This window comes from Micromys minutus (assembly GCF_963924665.1).
Source record: "Micromys minutus genome assembly, chromosome: 20".
Taxonomy (NCBI): domain Eukaryota; kingdom Metazoa; phylum Chordata; class Mammalia; order Rodentia; family Muridae; genus Micromys; species Micromys minutus.
The window spans coordinates 52,034,643-52,056,190 of record NC_137955.1 but is presented as its reverse complement, the minus strand read 5'-3'; the positions used below and the strand labels follow the sequence as shown (position 1 = coordinate 52,056,190).

Sequence of the window (21,548 nt, the reverse complement as noted above, 5' to 3'; positions counted from 1 at the left end):
TGCTTCCCATGCCTTGCTCAGCTTGCTTTCTTATAGAACCCAGGACTACCAGCCCAGAGTTGCCACCACCCACAATGAGCTGGGCCCTCCCCCACTGATCACTAGTTGAGAAAATGCCCTACAGCTGAATCTCATGGAGGCATCTTCTCAACCAAGCTCCTTACTCTCTGATAACTCTAACTTATTACAAGTTGACACACAAAACCAGCCAGTACACCAAGAAAATCCCTAGCAAGTATAGCAGCTCACCTGTAACTCTAGCTTCATAAGGCAGAGATGGGATCCCCAGAGCAAGCTGACCAGAAGAATGACATTACTGAGCTCTGAGTGTGATGAAGAGAGCACATCTCATTGAATGAGGTAAAAGAGCTATTGAAAATGATTGCCAACATCACCCTTGGGCCTCCACATGCATGTGCAACCACATGCTCACACACCAACAGAAGTGGGGCACACACAGAAGACACATACACATTAAAAGAAAAAGAAAAAAAAAGAGAGAAACATAATTTGGTTGCACAAAGATATAGTTGCAGCAGTGTTGGCAATAGACTAAGGTTGCCACCGGAAGATATGTACAGAAAAGCCACATCCAGGAGCAGCCTGCAAGCAGCCTCAGGCTCCACGTCCATCCTGCGAGTTTCAGGCTGCCATGTGCACTAGCATATGGAAGTCACTAACACTATCTGTTTGCATGAAACTGGCACAGACCTAGAGGGTTGTTGGCTGACCTGGGTTTCCCCGCAACCACAGAATCCCTTAAGCTGTACACCACTAAGCCCATTTCAAGAGTTAGGTATAGATCACTGCTACTTGTATGAATGGTAACTCATTGACCACTTGTAGATGGAAAGGGTTACATTCAATTTAAACCAAAAAGGCTTACATAGGAAAAGGCTGGAATCGAGGCTGAAAAAGAATACAATGTTAAAGACACCAGCCAGCGGTTCCTTCTGGAACACTATCCCCCAAGCAATTGGAGAAGAAACTGTGATACCAGCTGCATCCAGCAGGGGACCACAGAGAGGGGAGGTCTTGACATCGCAGCAATCTTGAGGCCAGGATGCTATCTATACCTGCAAAGGTGTGTGCTCTGCTGGACTCTGGGAGCTGTGACTAGGGCCATGGTGAGAGGAGGCTCTCCAGGGTCAGCTCCTGTCTGTGCTGTGGAAAGTGCTACTCTACCTAGGCCTTGTGTGGAGCCCAGTGCAAAAAAAGTAAAGATCAGAGTCAACAGCAGAGCAAGCCAGCTCCTGCTGCAAACACTAAATAACATGAAAGGGAAAGCCCACAGAGGGACTACAGGCTCCCTATAGATAAGGGTTCCCTGTAAAGTTGCAACAGGATCTTTTAACTACAGAGTACCTCTCACTACATCTCCTGAAGTGTCTGTCCAGGTGCCCAGTGGGCAGGAAGAGTCAACAGGACATATGTCAATCTGTGCCCATATGCCATAAGCCTGAACACAAAACACCAGCTGTCTACAGGAGTGGCAGGATGTGCGCTGTCAGGATGGCATCACCATTCCTCCTGGGGCCAGGCCACAGCCCAGCTGTGCACTGCCACAGCTCTGACACTACAAAAAAGGTGGGCCATATGAGATTCCCAGTATTTATGCAAATTCCACTCCAGGCTCAGAAGTTAGATGAGGTTACCTCACCTCACCATCACCTGGGATGAGCCTGGGTGCCTAGGGATCACAGCCTCCTCCAAACATGCCACTGAACAAGCATGGGCTCCAGCAGAAGGTGGCTCTACTGTCCAGGAAGTGAACCCAGATCTAGGTAAATTTCATAACTGGGAAAACCCATCAGAGCTGGGACAGGAAATGCTTGTACCACAGAACCCATGGGAAGCACCCCAAAACCCCTGTGACAGAAAGGCACTTTATGACTTCAGACATAACTGTAAAGAACTTTAGCTGACAGCCCAAGACCTTCTGAGGCTCTGTATCCTTGCTGTAACAGGAAACAGCGAGCACTTCGACCCTAGTGTACAGACCTTAGTCTGTTATTTTCTGTCCACTAAATGCTTAAGCTGCTTGCTAAATCTGTAGTTAAGTGACAGATGGGCTACTAGAGGCTGAGGTGGCCTGTGTGCCCTTAATCCAAAGCTGTACGGTAACCCCTCCCAGGGCAGTTTAGAGTCACTTGGAGTTGGAAGTGACCGAGCTTCAGCCTTAAAGAGGAGCGGGATTCTTTTGCTTTAAGGACAGGCTATCTACCCACCCACTAGCAACTTTTCAACAGAGCTTTCTATAAAGGCAAAGGCTCTGCAAAGCATGGCTTGTACAACACAGAACTCTGAGGGCATTTATAAATACATTCTTTAGCCACTGGCTGTAGACACCCAAGCAGTTATACACACCAAGGTTCTGGGCACAGCTTTATGGGCATATGCTTTCGAGCACAAAGACCTGGCCCCAAAATCAGACTAAGTGTATTAAGATTGCGACAAGTATGGATGCATAAGGAATGGGTAGCTAGGTTTCTGGAAGATGCTTCATCCAGACTGAGCTGAGGCAGTGCATACAGAGGGAAGGGACAGGAACATAAAGTAGGGGGTGGAGATAGAGTGAGGTAAACCAGGAGATTAGGACTCGGGTAGAAACCTACCAAGATGGGGTAGAAGCAAGCTAATAAGGCAAGGACTGAGAAGAATACTTAGGAAGGGATTGTTTAGGATGATTGCTGTGGGAGGCAATAGGGTGAACCAGGACGGACTTGGCTTGGGAGGAGCCCGGAATCCACACAGGCAGCCGATCCAGGAGGAGGAAGAAGGAAGATCCATTGGTTTCACAAGTGACCCAGGATAAAGTTGTAGGGTATGAGGTTGTGGAATGAAACTGAGAGTAATAAAGATCAAATACGACTGCACCTTAAGTCCTCCAGCTGGGCACAGCCCTAGGTAGTGAGGACCAAGCGACAGCAGAAGAGGCTCTAGGAAAAGCTCCACAGGCTCCAGGCACAAGCAGGAAAGAGAACAAGACCTGGGGGCCAATATGCCGTTACACTCTCCGTGTTCAATTCTCCAGGCCATCCCGTTCCTATGGGTGATAACCAACCTCATTAGATGCCTTGAGAAGAAGCCGGTGCTTGGGAAAGCAACAACTTCAACAGACTTCACAAACTTTACCTTAATATTATGTCTGATAAGTTACACATTTTAAAACATCATCTTCTCCCAGAGCTGGTCCCTAATAGTTAGAAATACTACTTTGCCAGTAAACCACAGAAGTCTGAAACTGTGAACTCTGCTCATTACTTATAGACGGGTCCCAGAAGTGACCACAGCACCACAGACGTGGTCTCAAGAGTAGGAAAGGTCCCACGTGCCAGGTCTCACGGTGAGAGCCACAAAGAACAGATGGCAACCGTGCCTAGATCCAGGTCCCCCGCTCACTACCGCCCAACCGCAACACACAGGTTCTCTCTCACGTGGGAACTAGGTTTTATAAAGTTGATTCCGGGCACAGCCAGCCCAAGGGAGCATCGCTAACTGAAATAGTGTACTAGACACAGGAAACAATCTGCAAACAAGGATGTGGCAATCATCCCACTGGGTTATGCCAGGGGCCCCGCGCGTCCGCTGCTCCAGATGACAATCCAGGTTCCGACACTAGGCCACGGAGACACACAGTAGGCCTCCTAGCTGAGCGGAGACACTGGAAAGGAGCTGCCTAATTCAAGGACCCTCCCACCCCCGCCCACCACCAGGCCTCCTGCTGGCGGGAACACTCGCCAGGCCCGGGATGAAGGTGCAGGGCCCAAGGGATGGAGTGCAGGGTCCGGTACGAAAACCAAAGAGGGTATAAGTCAGCGTGCACGCAGGCGGCGGGAAGCCGGACCCCGGCGTGGGCTCCAAGAGTGCTGCAGGGGAGGGGTGCGGCTCTCGGAGGACCGGGCGGCGCCCAGCCCCTCCCCACCGTATCCAGGGCGCATCCTGGATAGAGTACAGCAGCGCTGCGGAGAATCTACCTGGGCCTTCTGCAGGGCGCTCAGTCGCAGCTCGTGCACGAAGGGGTTCCGCCCCGGGGGCGCTAGCCTTTGCGCGTCGCCTGCCCCAGAGCTGGAGGAGGGGGCGGCCCGCGGCCCGCGACCCCGCAGCCTCATGGCGGCCCGCGCCTAAGCAAGGAGTGGAGCAGATGGAGCACAGTCGACCGAGCTCAACAGAGCGGAGCCAAGCGTAGAGGAGCAGAGAGGTGCAGACCTAGCAGAGCGCGCGGGAGAGGGCCTAGGATGCGCGGCCGCCCGGAGGCGCAGGCGCGGGAGGGGCGGCGTGACGTGGGTGGGGCCAACGGGATGCCCCGCCCCGACCGCTCTGGGCTATGAATGCGCCTGCGCGTCTTAAGAATCCTGGACTTACCTAGAACCCGGGAAATCCTGCGGATTTGCATGAGTAAGAAGACCTTGAAATCTGGGTCGCAGGAACGGAGCTTGTGGGCGCGGCAACCGTGGAGGACCCCAATGACACCGAGCCGAACTGCGTCCAAACCTGCTACCCTAGAAGGAGGTTCTTGAAGCGACCCTGAACCCAGGCCCGCTTCTTAACACAGCACTGTCCTCACAGGCAGCTTCCTTCCCATCAGTCGCCATCGTGGGAGAAGATTAGGGGACCCGAATTTGTATCACACCATTAACTAGGGCTCAAAATAGCCTTCCTGCTAAAATGTACACATTTGACTCACCAAATGCCTTTTGTACTTTGTATCATGTTTTAAAATAAGATACAAAGTAGCTTTCCAATCAAATTGTACATTTGAAAAACTAACGAAATGCCTTTTGTAGCAACACCAGGTGCATTTTTTGGTATGGCTCACAGAACCCTCAACAAGTAGGTACTGGGAGACAGAGGGTTTAGCCTCAGACAACAGACAGGAGTAAGGAGCCAAGTTCAGCCTAATTCCAGATACCCTTGGCTTCCTGTCTAACCTCCCCAAAGTCCAAAAACTTCCTGTGGACACCAGAACTCTGAGGGACTCCACCACATCCTCTCACAGAACACTGTTCATAGAGTGACCAGAGCCTCTGATAACTCCTGACAGAAGTGTGACCATGTTGAGCCCCAGTCTGTGTTTTGAGAAGTTGGCTAGAAAGAAAATGCTCATGCAGATCTTTGTCACTTGAAAACTTCATCTTGTATTGGACACCTGACGTTATCTCAAGACCCCCATGTCCCCTCTGTAAAATGAGCTTTGCAGCAGCAGCAGCGGCGGCGCACACAGCCTTTCCTCTGGGCTAAGAAGGCTGTGGAGATCCTTAAGGACTATGAGCAATCTTAATGCTCTGATATGTTTATCCTGAAGCTTAGCCATGAGCACTTCACTGATCTTAGCTTTTAATTCCCACTTATTCTAGTCTCAGACTCAGGAGTGAAGCATCCAAAGATCTTCAGCTTCCTGTCAGGAAGACCCCAGGGCACAAGGGCCTGTTAGCCTTGCATACAGACCTTTAGCCCAAGGGAGACAGGCTGGTCAGGTGCCACATGAAGTCTACAAGCAAAGAACCCTGAGGGTAACCTGGGCCAGAATGATTTCTGTAGCCTCAAAAGGAGGTAGGGGAGGGTCTTAGAGAGTTGTGAATATCTTGTGGTACTGTTTCCTCAGGTCCACATATTATGTAGGAAGAAAATCATTTGCAGATAACCATGATGAATCTAGTAGATTGTTGGGACTCATCCAGTATTCATGATGTCTTTAAAAATGGGAGGTTTGGGGCTGGAGAGATAGCTCAGTGGTTAAGAGCACTGACTGTTCTTCCAGAGGTCCTGAGTTCAGTTCCCAGCAACTACATGGTGGTTCATAACCATCTGTAATAGGATCCAATGCAACTTTTTGGTGTGTCTGACGACATCTACAGTGCACCCATATACATAAAATAAGCAAATAAATAACTCTTAAGAAAATGAGAGGTTTGAATGAAGAGGCAAGTGAAGAAGGGGGTGGGGGGTGCCATGTAAGACCAGAGTTTTCCTGATAGAGGCCGTTCAGCCACCTGAAGAGTTGGAGAGAGCTAGAATAGCTCCCCCTTAGAGACATCAGGGAGAGCTGTCTCTACCTTGATCTTGGACTTCTATTTTTCTGAACTGTGAGAGGATACAGCTGTTCTTTTTTTTTTTTTTTTTTTTTTTTTTTTTTTTTTTTTTTTCAGCCCAGTTTATAGTCAATTGTTCAGAGCTCCAGGAGGTTCACAGTACAATGTGAGTCCCTGAATGGATTGGGGGAGGGGGAGGAAGCACCCTATCCTGCAATCTAAGCAAAGTGAATAGGTTAGGCAGGGTCAGTATCCCACTCTCAGGAGAGGACTTGTTTTCACTACCTGCCCTGCTCTACCTTTAAGGAAGTTCCATGGGAAATGTGGCCTGGGGAAAACCCACAGTGGATGGATGGTCAATGAAGCTTGTCTGGAGGAACCTGGGGGAAGGAAATGATTTGTTTAGAGTAGGTTTTGGTGAGACACAGAGGCCAAAAAGTGAGTATCAAAAGGAAGACATTTCTGCTCAGATCAATGAACATCAGAGGGCCAAATGGGAAGTCTTCTGTTTTAGGCTTTTTTGTACTGCTGTAACAAAACACCCAGGAGCGGATGTTCTCTAAGGCACAGAAAATTACTCTCTCACACTCCCAAGCCTGAAATAGGAGTCAGCAGGCTTGAAGTCTAATGGAACCAATCTCGGCTTCCAAGATGCCTCATGAGCATGGCGTTGCTGAGAGGTACTCGGCATCCTCACGTAGCAGGAGAGTGACAGAGTGGAAATTGTACGCCCCTTTATAGCTGTAGTGGCAGAAATTATTCCTTCCCTCTCTTTCCCATTAATGTGATAGTCTTTCACCGCCTTTGGGTTTCAGGCCTTTCTTATTTAATACCGTCCATGTTCTTATAAGCACGGCTTTGTCTGCTTCCCACAAATGTTGGCCTGCTGGTTTTCCACTTTCCTTTGGTTTTTAATTTGCTTTCTCTTTTCCCTGGTGGTCTCTTTGACCCACGAGTTGTTTCTTTAGCTGCATATTAATGTCCAAATATTTGGAAAGGTGCCAGGCACATTTCTGTTATTAATTTTAATAACTCCTTTGTGGTCATAACACATAGGCTCTGTGAGCACTCTACCTTTGTGGCCTGTAATTATGCATTTGGGGTGGAGTGTTCTGTGAATGCTGGTAGGTTACATCGGCACATAGTTTTGTGCCGGTTCCACATCGTCCTATAGTCATCTTACTTGTTCTGTTCATTATGGAGGCAAAGACCGTTTGGGCCCTTTTCTATTTTACTTTTGAATGCTTTTAGCTCTTGTCTTCTGTGTTTTGCAGCAATGTCATTAGGCACATACACACCCAGAGGGATTGTTTCTCCACTAATTAACCTCTTTATCATGATGGAGTCTCTGACCCTTCCTTATGGTCATCCGCTGCGTATGGCCATGCTTCCCCATCTTGTTAACACACTTTTCTTTTAAACCAACCTCAAAATCAAGTCCCTCTGGAAGCAGTATTTAGATAAATGGGATTGGTGGTTCATCCAAAAATTCTGGCACTCAAGAAGCTGAGACAGGAGGGACTCTGTGATTTTCAAAGCCAGCCTAATGTATATAGCAAGACCCTTATTTTTAAAAAAATGCTTCTCCAACCAAACCACACCACACCACACCACACCACACCACACCAGCAGTGTTTAGATCCTCTGCATTTGAGGTGCCTGCTGACTTAGGATTAAATTTCAGCCCTGTTGTTGGCTTTCTGATTATCTTCTCTGACCATGCTTTGTGCTTTTTCTCTTCTGGACCAATTCAGCAGGTTCCCCCTCATCTATTACTATTGCCTTGTCAGCTTTACCTCTTTGTTATCATTTTGTATTGGTTTTAGGGCCTAATATGCATCCTCTGCTGGCATTTCACACGGTATGGTGCTGCTTTACATGTGAGACTCTGCAGCATCCCTTTCCATCTTATTTCTTTCCTGCCCTTCCCACCACTGCCCTTGTGTATTTTAATTTTATATGTGCTAAACCTCCACTGCACACAATTGTTATTTTTTTGCTTTTAACAGTCAATAATTATCTTTTCAAAATATTAAAGAGACATTTGTATTTGTGCCAATGGTTACCTTTTAAGCTCATTCATTGCTCTGTGCATATCTGAATTGTCTTCTTGTGTTTTCCTTTGTCCTGAGAAAATTTTACTAAATATTCTGAAGTGTAGAGCTGTTTGATCATACTTTTTTATATTGTGTTTATCTGAGATGTGTTTTGTTTCTGTGGGTTTCTCTCTGGTGACTATTGCCAACACTTAGTACCTAGACCAGCGTCCATGTTGTGGTCCCTGATGTGCAATTGGAGAATATCTTTACATCACATAGTGAGCTCTCTGTCCCAAGATCTTCCTCTAAACTGTTGAAATTGTTTGTTCCCAAGACAGGAACTGACTGTTTAACTCAGAGTGACCAGAAACCAAATTATTCATTTTCTGTAGCTTACTACTATGTGCTAGGATTGCAGGCAGGCAGCCTGTGAGGCTTTATGCATTCTAAATCCATTTCTTTATAGCTTAAATGACTTGCAAATGCATTCTAATGTCCTTTAGCTGTCTTTTTGCTCTTTGACTTTTGGCTTCTTTTAAGTATCAGATTATTACTATGTTGCCCATGTTGACTTTTTTTTAGCATCAGAATATTACTATATTGCCCATGCTGGCCCCAACTCACAGAATCATGTGGTTCTTCAGCCTCAGCCTTCAGAGTAAGTGGCACTATGGGCCTGAGCCATTGCACATAGCTGTCATATGAGAATCTTGAAAGAAATAGGTTTTCAACAGTGCTGGGCCTTTGAACCATTTACCCACCCAATGTTCAAAACATCAGTTGTCTAGTTTGGATCATTTCACTCAACAACAGGTTTTGTGGCTTGCCATGGATAAAAATGGTTGACCTCTGCTGTATGCAATAGTTTTGGACTAATATAAATGATTTCTTTATTTTTAACTGTTTTTGCCAGCACACAACAATATGTTTGTTTCACATCTTGACTCCATGTCTCTGAGTCTTATTAGAGTTTCTTATGAGTCCTGGTAGCATATTCATTGGCTCTGAATTTCCTAGGCACAGAATCATGTTTTCTGCTGATAAAGACAACCTCACCTCTTCTTATCTTGCTTTCTTCTTGTTGTTGGGCTTTACTGGTTAGAGACTCTGGTCCTCTCGATGGGCATGAGGAGTGCTTATTCTTGCCTTTCTCTTCAATGTGGGTTGCAAACAATCTCAAGGATATTTGCATCCCTATATATGAAGACTCTGCCTGTTGGTAGCCTTTTCCCCCCCTCTATGCCTTTTGTTGTTGTTGTTGTTATCAGAACAATGCCAGCCTCGAAGACAAAGTTATGAGTGTTCTGTCCCCTCTGGATTTCTTGAAGAGTCTTGTTTCTTCTAAAACTGCTAGTAGAAATTTCTACTAGGATATCTTAGACCTAAGATTCAAATAACCCCATAGGCATAGGGTTGTCCTGCCTCCTCCCAAGTAAGCTTTGATGTCTGTATCTTTTTAGGAATCTGTCCATCTCACCTAGGTTGAGAGAGTCACTCTCATATTGACATGCTCTTATACTGTTCACTGTTAAAGAACATCTGTACAGCCCTATGGATGTCACTTTGCTCATTCCTGCCTGTTGTTTCTATATTATCTCCTCATGTTCCTGTGTTCTTAAGATGCTTAGTCCCAATGTTCTTTCACCATGCTTCCTTACTCTTGATAGTTCCTGTTTTCTTTGGTTCCTGATTGGTCAGAGAGTTCCCCCACTTTGTTGGTTTTTGCAAAGTCTCTAGTTTCTCTGAGATCTTGTGTTATTTCCTTTTATGTGTGCATGCATGTTTGTATAGGGACATATGTGTAGGAATGCCTGTGTATATGTGTACATGCATGTGTAGAGGGCCTAAGGTCAACTTGAGATATCAGTGCTCAGGAGCTGTCAGCCTTGTTTTTGTTTGTTGTTTATTTTAGGGGTGTGTGTATGCAGGTGCACATGGAAACAAGAGGTTGATAAAGATGTCTTCATTATTTGCTTTCTAGTTCATATATTGAAGCACAGTCTGCTATACTCACCTGCCATTTACCTTGGTATTGGGAATCCATGCTCCAGTCTTCACACTTGCACAGCAAGCATTTTACCCATCCAGCTATCTCCCCAATCCCTTGCCTTTTTTTGAGGAAGTCTTTCACTGGGACCTAAAGCTTAACAACTAGGCTAGGGGAGGGGGGTGGTCAGCAATTTCCAGGTTTCTGCCTGTCTCTGTCTTCCTAGTGTGGGGATTATGAAAGCACGTCACTATGCCCAGATTTTCACATGGGTGCTGGGACTCTAATTCAAGTTCTCATGTTTGCATAGCAAGTACTTTACCAACAGGGTCATCTTCCTCTGACTTATTTTTCACCTCCAACTTATTTTCTCGTCTTTAATCTGTTTTACTTCCTCCTCTGCTTCCTTAAAGTGAAGCCAAGGTGTTTATTTGACATCCTCTTTCATTTTGTGATATAGATGTGCAACAATGTAACATTCTCCTGGGAACCAACTTGGCTGAATTCCAAGCAGAGAAGTGTTTTGTGCTGTCATTGCTTTATTTAGTTTAATATACTTTCTAGATTCGGTTTAGACATGTTCTTTGGTTTATAGATTGTTTAGAAGGCTGGATTTTAGGGGTCTGAGGAGATGGTTTAGTGGGTTATGTGCTTGCCTTGTAAGCAGAAGGACTTGAGTTCAGATCTCTAGTACCAATGTAAAAGCTGATCGTATATCTGGAACCCTATTGCTGGGAGGGTGGACAGGGCTCACTGGCCAGTCAGTATAGCCTTAAGCAATGCTTCTCAACCTTCCTAATGCTGTGACCCTTTAATATAGTTCCTCATATTATGGTGACTTCAACCATAAAATTATTTTGTTGCTACTACATAATTATACTTTTACTACTGTGATGAATCATAATGCAAATGTCTGATATGTGACCTCCCCTACCCCACGAAAGGGTCATTTGACCTTCAAAGGGATCACGACCCACAGGATGAGAACCACTGACCTAAAGGGAAGAATCAGATCACCAAGAGACCCAATCGCAAAAGATAAGGTGGAGAGTGATTAACATCGATCTCCAAATGCCTGGGAAGCGAACCTACATTGACATACACACATATGCTCATATAAAAGTTCCCAGACACACAAAATAAGCGTGGGTTTTGGTTTCTTAATATCTGGAAATGTTCCAGATCTGTTACTGACTGATAATTTAATTTCATAGTCGTCAGAAATCATATTTAGTGTGATATATATCTTCAAATTTGTGGACACTTGAATTAATTACTCTTCTCACTGTGATAAAATACTTATCAGAAACAACTTAAAGCAGGATTTATTCTGGCTAGTGGTTTGAGGAGAATGAGTCTATCTTGGCAGAGAAGGTGTGATGTGGCTGGTCAGTGTGTGTGTGTGTGTGTGTGTGTGTGAGAGAGAGAGAGAGAGAGAGAGAGAGAGAGAGAGAGAGATGCTCAACTTTCTCCTTTGTTCCTTTTTATTCAGGGACCAGTGAGAATAGTGATAGCCACATTCAAGATGATATTTCCCCCTTAATTAATTTTACAAACATTCTCACAGATGCACCCAGAGGTATATGAGTCTGTTAGCAGATTCTAAATCTAATCAAGTTGACAATGAAGGTGAACCAGCACATATTCTGTATTGGCAAATGTCCTTCAGGAAGTTGAGGAGGATGCATACACGTATGTGTGGGAGTTCTAAATATCATGTGGCTAATACTCCAGAGATTCCAGCTGACACTGAGTTAGTTTGTCTAACCTAGGCTCCTGTCTCTGTTCACCATGCTCCTTGGCTTGCTGATGGATCATGCCAGCCTCTGCCTTCTTACCCTGTGCTCTTGTTTTCTCAGTCTGTGCTTCCTCATCACACTTCCTGTCTCCTACAGGGCATCAGGCACTAAATGCGAGGCCAGCATAAAGTCAGCATGGTCTCATCCTGAGATTCTTCCTCCATCACACTTGCAAAGGTCCTTCCTGGGTGCTCTTGTTCACAGAGCCCAGGTTTTCGAATCTTTGGGAGAATCACATTCCAAATCAAGGCAGTTATCTAATCCAGGCAAGTCTAAAGCCACAGGCAGATCCTGAGATGAAGTATAGTCCTTGCATCTCAGTGTGGTCCTTTGCTGCCTGCGTTTCAGCATGCTGAAGTCAGGGCTGGGGCACCCTCCAGCAGTATGAGACCACAAAATGAGACCATGCTGGGTTTACAATGGCCTTAAATCTAGTGGTGCTGCCCCCATAGAAAAAAGGGCTGTGTGGTTCTGCTGATGAGACCAAGCCAAATGCCACGTTGCACAAGCAGCTGCCCTCTGCAGCTGCTAGTTTGGAGAATAACTGTATGTCTATGTAGCTCTCAAAACAGCATCTCCCTTCAAGTCAGCCTATTCAGGTGGACCCTCCACTGTCCTTACCACACGTGCTTTCAGAATCCCTTCTGTGGAGATACTCAGTTTAAATCTGGCCTGTCAGTGCCCCAAGACCCTAACTTGTTGTAGATTTTTTTGGGTTTCTGGCTCTGTTCTATACCAAAGGCTCAGAAAACTTTGGTTTGTGATGCTCTGGGCTTGCTATGGCCCCTTCATACCATTCACACCACAGCAGTAGAGCACTGGAAAACAAAGCTGGGTCTACAGGGCAATTAGGTTTCTCAGATACTTCATGTAGGGAGGTTCCAGCCTTGGGACCTAGACTGCCCTTCCAGATCCACTGCCTCAAGATGAGCAAAAGACTGGGAAAAGCGACACTGCGATTTGCAGCATGCATTTTGTGTCCTCTTCCATCTGAGACTTGTACCCAAACTCAACAGAGTGGCTCACATCTGTAATCCCCACAGAAGGCCAATCCAAGAGGTTTGCTTTCAGTCCTAGGTCAGCCTGGTCTACGCTTAGAATTCAAAGTTTGCATTGCATAGTTAAGTTCAAGGCCATCATGGGGCTACAGGGGTGAAATCCCAAAAGAGAGGACTTCTACTTGTAAGAGCTTGAGGCCAACAAACGTTAGCCGGTTGAAAGTTATAGCAAGCAAAAGTGACATTCAACAGACTTTCTCTAGTGCATCCTAGACATTTCTGTCTTCTCCCTTTAGTTTTAAGGAGCATAACCAAATAATGAAGTCCAAAGAAAACACCATTCCTTAAAGTAAATGTACGTCTCAGTGCTTTGTCCCCGCCCTGGACGAACGGAGCCCATAGTTCCATTTCTCTGAGGGCATCAGTGTATGGAAGCAGCGTGTGCCAGATACTTTTTGTTTACGAAGCCAATGTTCCTTGGCCACAGAGATGGTTCAGGAGTTTACAGTTCTGCAGAGGGAAGAATATTGAGGCTACAGTGTCTTGACTACAGGCATCTGCTTGGTCTCCTGCTTGTCTCCTGGCCCTGGTTATGTATGTCCACAACAGCAGACAGCAAGCAAAGACAGTAAGAGGAGATGGTGTGGTGATAGTCCTACATTTGCCTTAGTTAGAAACTTAGGTGAGCCCCTTCTAATGCCCTTCTTACCCCCAGCATTTGACTCTGATGTCCTCAGCCACTGTTGGGCCCGACCTGTGCCTACTATTATTATCTGAATCTCATGGGACCTCACAGCTGGATATTCTGAAAGCCTGCTTCCCTCTGTTCCTCTTACTTTATCCTGTGCTCTTAGTGTTCTTGGGGTACCCTCTGAGCCCACTCTTCTGTCCCACTGTTCTGGCTAAACTTGAGTCTCACATGCTGCCCTCTCTTCAGTGATGACTATCCAGTGTATGACCTCCTTCTGGAGCCAAGATCAGAACCACATACCAAATGGTGATCTCACATACTGGTTGTGGGATATGTCTTAGCCACAGAACAACAAAGATCATGCTGCTTAAAGCCCAAGCATTTACTTCTCAGTGTCCTGGAAGTTAAGGGAAATGTACAAGTTTGATTCCAGTCTGATGAAGGCCTGACTTTCCAGTTTAGAGATGATAGCTTCTCCAGTGTCCTCTGTAGTTGATAGAAAGAGTGAGTAAATCTCTGAGACTGTCCTCTAAGGACCTCCCCTACTCTCTAGTTCCTTTTCATCATGGTGTTTCCCAGCCCTGGCATCTCCTAGCCCTGGCGTCTCCCAGCCCTGGCATCTCCCAGCCCTGGCATCTCCCAGCCCTGGCATCTCCCAGCCCTGGTGTCTCCTGGCCCTGGTGTCTTAAAGCCATCCTCTCCTTTCTGGTGACTCAGCTTGCACATTTCAGGAGGAGCACAGACACCCAATGTCTTAAGGTTTCTGCAGCTGTGATGAAACACCATGAGCAGAGTAACTTGGGGAGGAAAAGGGTTTATTCGGCATTCGCTTACAATGTACTCCTTTTAAAGGCACTTTTAAAAACTCAGTGAGACTTGGACTTAGGACTCATTTGCTTCTAGAACCTAGTCACATGACCACACCCTCAAGGCAGGTAGGCTAAGAAATATAGTGTATCCTGGGTGTGGTGGGTAGTTTTATGTCAAATTGACACACATTAAAGCCATCTGTTCATGACTGAAGGAAGTCAGGACAGGAACTCAAGCAGCGCAGGAACTTTAAGGCAGGATCTGATACAGGGGCTTTTGGGGTGGTACTGCTTACTGACTTGCTCCCTGTGGCTTGCTTGGCTTGCTTTCTTATAGAACCCAGGACTACCAACCCAGATATGGCACCACAGACAGTGGTCTGTGCCCTCCTCCACTGATCACTAATTAAGAAAATGCCTTATAAGCCCACCTATAACTGCCAATCTTGTAGAGGCACTTCCTTAACTGAAGTTCCCTCCTCTCAGATGCCATTAACTGGTGTCAATTTGACATAAAACTACCCACCACACCCACTATTTCTTAGCCTACCTGCCTTGAGGGTGTGGTCATGTGACTAGGTTCTAGAAGCAAATAAGTCCTAAGTCCAAGTCTCATTGAGTTTTTAAAGGTGCCTTTAAAAGGAGACTTTCCCTACAGGCTGGAACATAGAAGACGTGGCTGGAGCTACGGCATTCTTGCTGGGCTATGAAACAACTGTGGGAACGACAACCTGTGAGGAAACAATGGTTTCATAATAAGGGCTCTGGAGACTCAGAGTAGCAAAAGCTAAGCAGCTTACTTTTTTAATCTGGTAACGCCAAGGATCAGCCTGAGAAAAGGCAAAAAGGACTGGCACACCAATTTGGCACCAAAACAATGGCTTTTATATTCTTAATGGCATTTCCCTGCGCCTGAATTCCTCGTTGAAGTCTTCACGGAGGCAAAAATTTACTGCTTCTCTAGCGTAGTAATCCAAACTCCCCCATTTTCATGGGGCTCAAGGTTCCTTCCATTTGTGATATGTGTATTTCAACCACATAGCAGATCATCTGTGATTATAACAAGATTAGCTATAAGATTTTTTTATAAACCTTTAAGATTAAGGGGAAAAAAGTGTTCAGGTAAGCAGGTGCCAGCCACTGACTAGGGAAGACAGGGTCCAAGTGTCTCCTGCTAATCTCTGATCTCTTGATGCGCTCTGCTGGTATGTCATAATGAAACAGACCATAATGATCCACTTATACAAGCAGTCTTTGCCAGCAGAGTAACAACACAGAGAGGGTTGGGCCTGAGAGAAGCCTTGGGCTGCGTGCCTCTAGACTTTATAAGTGTGAGGGAAAAATAAAGATTTAACTAGGGTTGTTGCTTCCATTTTATTTCATGTTTATAATAAGCCTTAAGGTCATTGGGATGCTGGGGTAAAGACCCACAGCCCTGTGGAACTTGTCTTTGCAAGCCACATAGATGTAGAAAATCCTGTTAAATCCCCTGGAAACTCTGATTTGTAGCTTCCCCCAGCCCCATTGCCTCTTGAAAAGACCTTTCTGCCTGGTCTCTTGGTTCCTTTCTGTATGATGCCTCCACCCACAGAGATTCCTGGAGATTCTGGTGGTACAATCTCTCCAGCAGGACACCTGCAGGTCTGTCCCTTTTCCTTTCTCCTGTGCCCTGCTCTTTCTGCCTCCTGGAGCTGCGTTTTTGCCTCAGTCTTCCTGTCCCTCCTTAAGGTCCACCCATCTTCTCAGCAATGCATGATCTAAAGGGCCTGGAGCAAAGCTCAGTAACAGGAATGTACAACTTTTCACCATTTGCCATGTGAAGTGGACACCCACAGAGCTCACTCTGGAGGACACTACAAAATAAATCTCGTCATGTTTTAAGTAAGTTGTCGATTTTGTGAGCGTTCGGCTATGTTCTTAGCTATCTCTAGTCATATGTGCCCTGCAAGGTGCAGGTTAGACTTGCTTGAAATGCTGTAGGGATGAGCAGATGATCCTCAAGGGTCTGCCTTTTGGCTCTAAACCACTAAGGCATTTAGGTCATGTGGTATTCACTGTCTGGAAAAAAAAGATAAAGATTCATTTGGAGAAGAAGAAAACTTAAGAAGGATTTACCTACATATCTTCCTTTTTATTAATATCTTATCAACTATTTTTGCAACTGAAGTTCTGACTGGAACAGAGTCTTGAGGCATGAAATGGCCCCACTGTGAACTAATGCCCCATTACCCTCACGAATCTAGAGCGTTGGAGAGAAAAAGTCAGAGAGGATTCCTCCCCACAGGGCATTGGGAAGGTTTGGGAGAGGGTTAGGGGGCCTTAGGGTCACCAGTTATGGGTCATCAATGCAGTTGTCCCTGTGATATTGCAGGGCAGGCCCACCAGATCTGTAAGACACTGTCATATTCCAAGGAAGTGTGTAGAATATATGGGGCTGTACCCTCTTTCTTTCCTCCTCCCTCCCTCTGTCCCAAGTAGGCCCTGACAGTGGATGCCAACCTGGGAGTGGGAGGGTCACAGCTCCCCGTGACACCTGGGTTACCACATGAAGATGATCACAAGGCTGTAGTCACCCCTAAGCCAATGAGGCACATCCGCATGTGCTTACACCTACACACATGTTGATGTGCATGCCTGGTGGTCCACATTGTACCACTCACTCGTGCTTCAGCAAACAGAGGTCTTAAGCAGCTGCACATGATCTGATAACAGACACTGAGGGGCGTCTGTCTGCCTCTTCATGGTGGTGGTGTTTATCTAAATGCCTTGTGCATAGTTTCAGTGTGAGTAGACCAAGCCTAAACTCTCTAAAAATCACAGGCTTTTCAAGTCACTTGGCTTTAAAGAAACAGCAGGAGGGCATAGCCATCAGATGCTGAGCGAGGTATCTGGGTGTTTTGGAAAGGATACTTGAGCCCCATTCTGTGATGGCCTGGGAAGTGCCCTCTCTTCTTAGAAGAACTCCTGCGCAGTTAGAGCTGAAGGGCAAATGTCTCGCTTCACCGGTGAATTTTTTTATATCATCCCTACTAAAGATGACCCAGAATAGACCCATGTGTTTTGGCAGGTGTTCTTCCAGTAGAAACGAGTATTTGCTTGCACACTCCTGGCTGTGCCAAGCGTCCTTGAGCACACTGTAGTGCTCAGTTATGCTTTAGACAAACATTCCCCGAGGCAGCCTGTGGTTCCTGATCACTTTTCTTTGTTGTGTTCAGAATGGATGAATCAGCCCAGACACCCTTTGGGAATCCACCATTATTTCCAAAGCTGGGATGCTGGGCACAATCACAGCTCACCTTATCACCTGAATGCCACTCGACCCTAGGGGTCAGGCCACAGCACAACCATTGCCTTTTGGCTTCTGCCCCTGGATCTTTCAGTGGCTGCTCTTCTCTGCCTCCCCACCCTTCTCTGTTACAGGGCAAGAGGACCTTCCCCCAGGAGCTTTCTTAAAGTGAGTGCTGGTGTCCAGAACAGAGCTGGCCCATCATATCCTAAGCTTCCTGTCTGTCTACCTTCCAGAGTAAAGTCTTCTCAAGAAGAAGTGGGAGGTTTACTGATAGCAAGTGTGACCACTGAATTCTTTATGAGTGGGGCAGGGATTCTCTTATAAGGCTAACTAACCAGCGTAACTTTCTTCAGTGTTCAATGGTGGGAAAAGGTAGGTCTCACTAGCTACCACCCAAATTCCCCCTGAGAAGCAAGCATTGTACATTTGGTATGCCTTCATCAGACACTGAGTTTGTTTTCTTCTAATGCAACTCTACCTTAATTGCATGTGGCCTAGGCAAGGTGAGACTAGGAGGGGGGTGTCTATGCAGTTTCTGGAGAAACCCTCATTTCTGGTGGGTATAGGCTTTTCAGGTGCACTCTGTTGAGGGAGGAGCCCCCACACCCTTGTAAGTAATGCTTCTCTCTGCTCTGTAAGGAAGCCTAATAAACTCGTTGGTTTCCCAGGATGAACTTTGGCAGAATTATGCTTTAGTTTGTTATTAGGACCTAAGGAGGAGGGCTAGACATTGCTTCCATCTTCCCCTGGAAAAGAATTTTAGCAATGGACATATTTTCCGGTCTCTCAGGTAAGTGCACTGAGGTCAGGCACAGGAGAGAGGGCACTTGGAGTGGGGAGAAGGCTTTTTGGCTGACTGGATCAGTGTGTTCTTGAAACCCTGGGTAGTAAGTATCTCCTGTTGGAATGGGGTCTTAGTGCTGGGCTAACTGTCCTCCAAATGTCCTGGGGGTAGTACTGTAGGAGACAGTTAAGTCTTTAAGGCCTGGGACCCACTGGGAGGACTCTAAGTTGTTGGGATGTCCCCTTAAGAGGACAGTAAGGCCTCAGCTACTTCCTCTTTCTGTTTTGTTTCCTAAGCTCAAAGTCAGAATTTTCATGGTGAATGAATTATAGATAGAAGCAGAGACAAACAGGTCTGTGGAGTGTCACCATGTCAGACTTTATAACATGAGTGTAGCTTGTCACCATGTCATAGTTTTATGACATGTTTGTGGCATGCCACCATGTTAGAATTTGTTGAATAACAACAAATCCACACGGTGCAACAATTTTAAGAGCATAACTTTTCCATAATCCCACCTACCATGATAATCTTGAGGAGGCAAACATAGCTGCTTCTCCTCTTCCTTTTCCTTTTCCCTCTCATTCTTAAGATTTATTTATTTAGTGTAGACCATCTTAATACACACCAGAAGAGGGAATTAAATCCCATTACAGATGTTTTCTGAGCAACCACATGGTTGCTAGGAACTGAACTCAGCACTTCTAGAAGAGCAAATAGTGTTATGAACTGCTGAGGCATTTCTCCAGCTTCTTCTTCTTCTTCTTCTTCTTCTTCTTCTTCTTCTTCTTCTTCTTCTTCTTCTTCTTCTTCTTCTTCTTCTTCTTCTTCTCCTCCTCCTCCTCCTCCTCCTCCTCCTCCTCCTCCTCCTCCTCCTCCTCCTCCCTGTCTTTTGAGACAGGGTCTTACTTTATAACCTTGGCTGCCTGGCTAGCCTGGAACTCACTGCATAGATCAGATTGCTCTTACACTCAGAGAGATCCACCTTCTTCTGCTTCCTGAATGCTACTCCTCAGATTCTTTTGTTTCAGTCTTAATTACTGATATTAATTCTGATATTGCACAAGACAAAGTAAACACATCTATATAGCTCTGTGTAGATATGTGGCTTATAGAATGTTACCACTTAAAGGGGCTGTAGAAGAACATGAAACTGGCTAAGAGGAGCACAAGTAAATTCTGTTACTAAGACAAAGAAGCCCAAAGCAGTCACAGAGAAGAGGCTCTTGCTATTAGAAATCAAGCTGAAGAAGAGCTGGGGTTGAGATGTGGTCAGCTACAGAGACGAGGGAGCAAAACCATGTTGGAGCATGGAACTGTGGCTGCAAGTCCAGATAGACAAGAAGAGCAGGTGGGCAGGCAGGCCCCATTAATATTGGGGGACAGAAGCTGAGTTGAAGCCACAGGGACAGTTGTGAGTTTTCCATGGGTGGGTCCTTCGTGCACACATGAGATATCAGATGTTAGGTTGCTGGGTGGCCACTACAGTGTTAACGGTATATAGCTTTATAAGCTCCCTTTCTTTGTCTGGTGTGTCTCATAAACTTGATAGGGTCTGGTTTTCTTGATAGGACTTTGATATGTCCATGTTGATTCCATAGCCTCAATTCCCCTTGATAAATTCATTGCACACTTTTCACTTCCAGGAACAATTCCTTATCCATCTGTGCTCTTTGGGTACTGCTGGAGAGATAGTACTATTTTCTTGTTTACATGGGAGAATAGTTTCACAAGGAGTCAAAAGCTCCTTGTGAAAAGGAGCCTCTCAAGGAAAGGCACAGCCTGAAAAATTCATGGTTTTATGCAACATGGATTATCTTTGAACAGAGGCGTTCCTTCAACACTGGTATGTTGTGCTGTGACCTGTGCTGCCCCAACACAAGCCCAAAACAACATTTCCAGCTAAACAGTGTCCAAAATGAGATACAAAAGAACTCATTTCTCTTGATGGGCTCATATACCATGTTTCCTGAACCAGGAGAATGCTGGTGTAAGTTTGTTTCTTAAACAGCATGGATCTGCAGGTGAAGATATGCTGTGCGAGTTGAGGAATCAGAAACATTTCCTGATGGGGCCTTGCTACATCCAGGAATGAATTCTTCAGAGTTCAGAATGTTGAACTCTAACAAAAGCTGCAAGAAAGGCCAAGAAAAACCAACTAGCATGTTTACATTGCAACATTTTTGCAAAATTGTTTTATTCTGTCTTTTAAGTGGTTGCTTACTTGCTGACTTGTCTTCTCTGATATCTCTTCTCTTTTGTTCTTCTTAAAGTAAGTTATAAAGTTTTTAAAGATTATTTATTTTCATTTTATATATATGTTTGCATGCGTAGTGCTTGTGTGGGCCATAAAAGGTATTAGATCTCCGGGAACTTTAAAGATGGTGGTGAGCCACCATATGGGTCCTAGAAACATAACCCAGGTCCTCTGAAGAGCAGTAAGTGCTCTTAACCACAAAGTCATTTCTCTAACATTTTAAATAGTAAATGGTTTTTCAGAAAATAAACCCTGGAAGCCTGTTGTCATTCTATTGTCAGTATAAACAGACCATCAATGCCATGCCTGTCCTGAGATCCACACTTTCCCATGTGTTTGGATTTTTCACTTACTCTAAAGTAATATCTTGCTACTTCTAGAGAATATCCTGTCTTGCTTTGCCAGGGCTTCCTATCATATCCTCAAGTGCAGTTAGGTTTCCAGTGTATGTGGAGGAAACACACAAGAGAATAGCTGAGGTACTTGCATTGCCCTGGAGTGTGGGTGAAACAAGGCTGAGCTAACCCAGAGAGAAAGAGGAGAAAGAAGCTGGAAAAGGATCCACATCAGGGTACTAGCAGGGCACAGTGTCCACCATCTTGGGGAGCTACTTTTAAGTGCATACTCAAAGATACACTGTGGACATACTCAGAGCTGGAGGCCTTGTGGCCTGAACAATCTCCAAAAGCCCCTCAAAGCAGAGGAAAAAATAGGCAGAAGCTAGAGCTTCCTGGGGTCAGAGGTCACCAGCACTAGAAACGAGGTCCCAATAGCCCCAGTTCCTGAACTACTTATGCCAGGAGAACATTACAAGTGGCAGTCAGAATTTTGTCTCTTGCACAGCTAACTTTGGGGTTAGCTGG

At 45.7% G+C, this 21,548-nt stretch overlaps 1 protein-coding gene across 1 annotated transcript in view; it reads right to left on the bottom strand.

Annotated features, from left to right (window-relative positions):
* LPCAT1 (lysophosphatidylcholine acyltransferase 1) overlaps positions 1–4,214 on the bottom strand; it is a 48,769-nt gene extending 44,555 nt beyond the window's left edge. The window contains exon 1 of the mRNA XM_080933878.1: positions 3,978–4,214. Coding sequence (XP_080790004.1) covers positions 3,978–4,112 — 135 coding nt within the window. The 5' untranslated portion in view covers positions 4,113–4,214. The remainder of the gene's footprint in view (positions 1–3,977) is intronic.
* Positions 4,215–21,548: the final 17,334 nt, after the last annotated feature.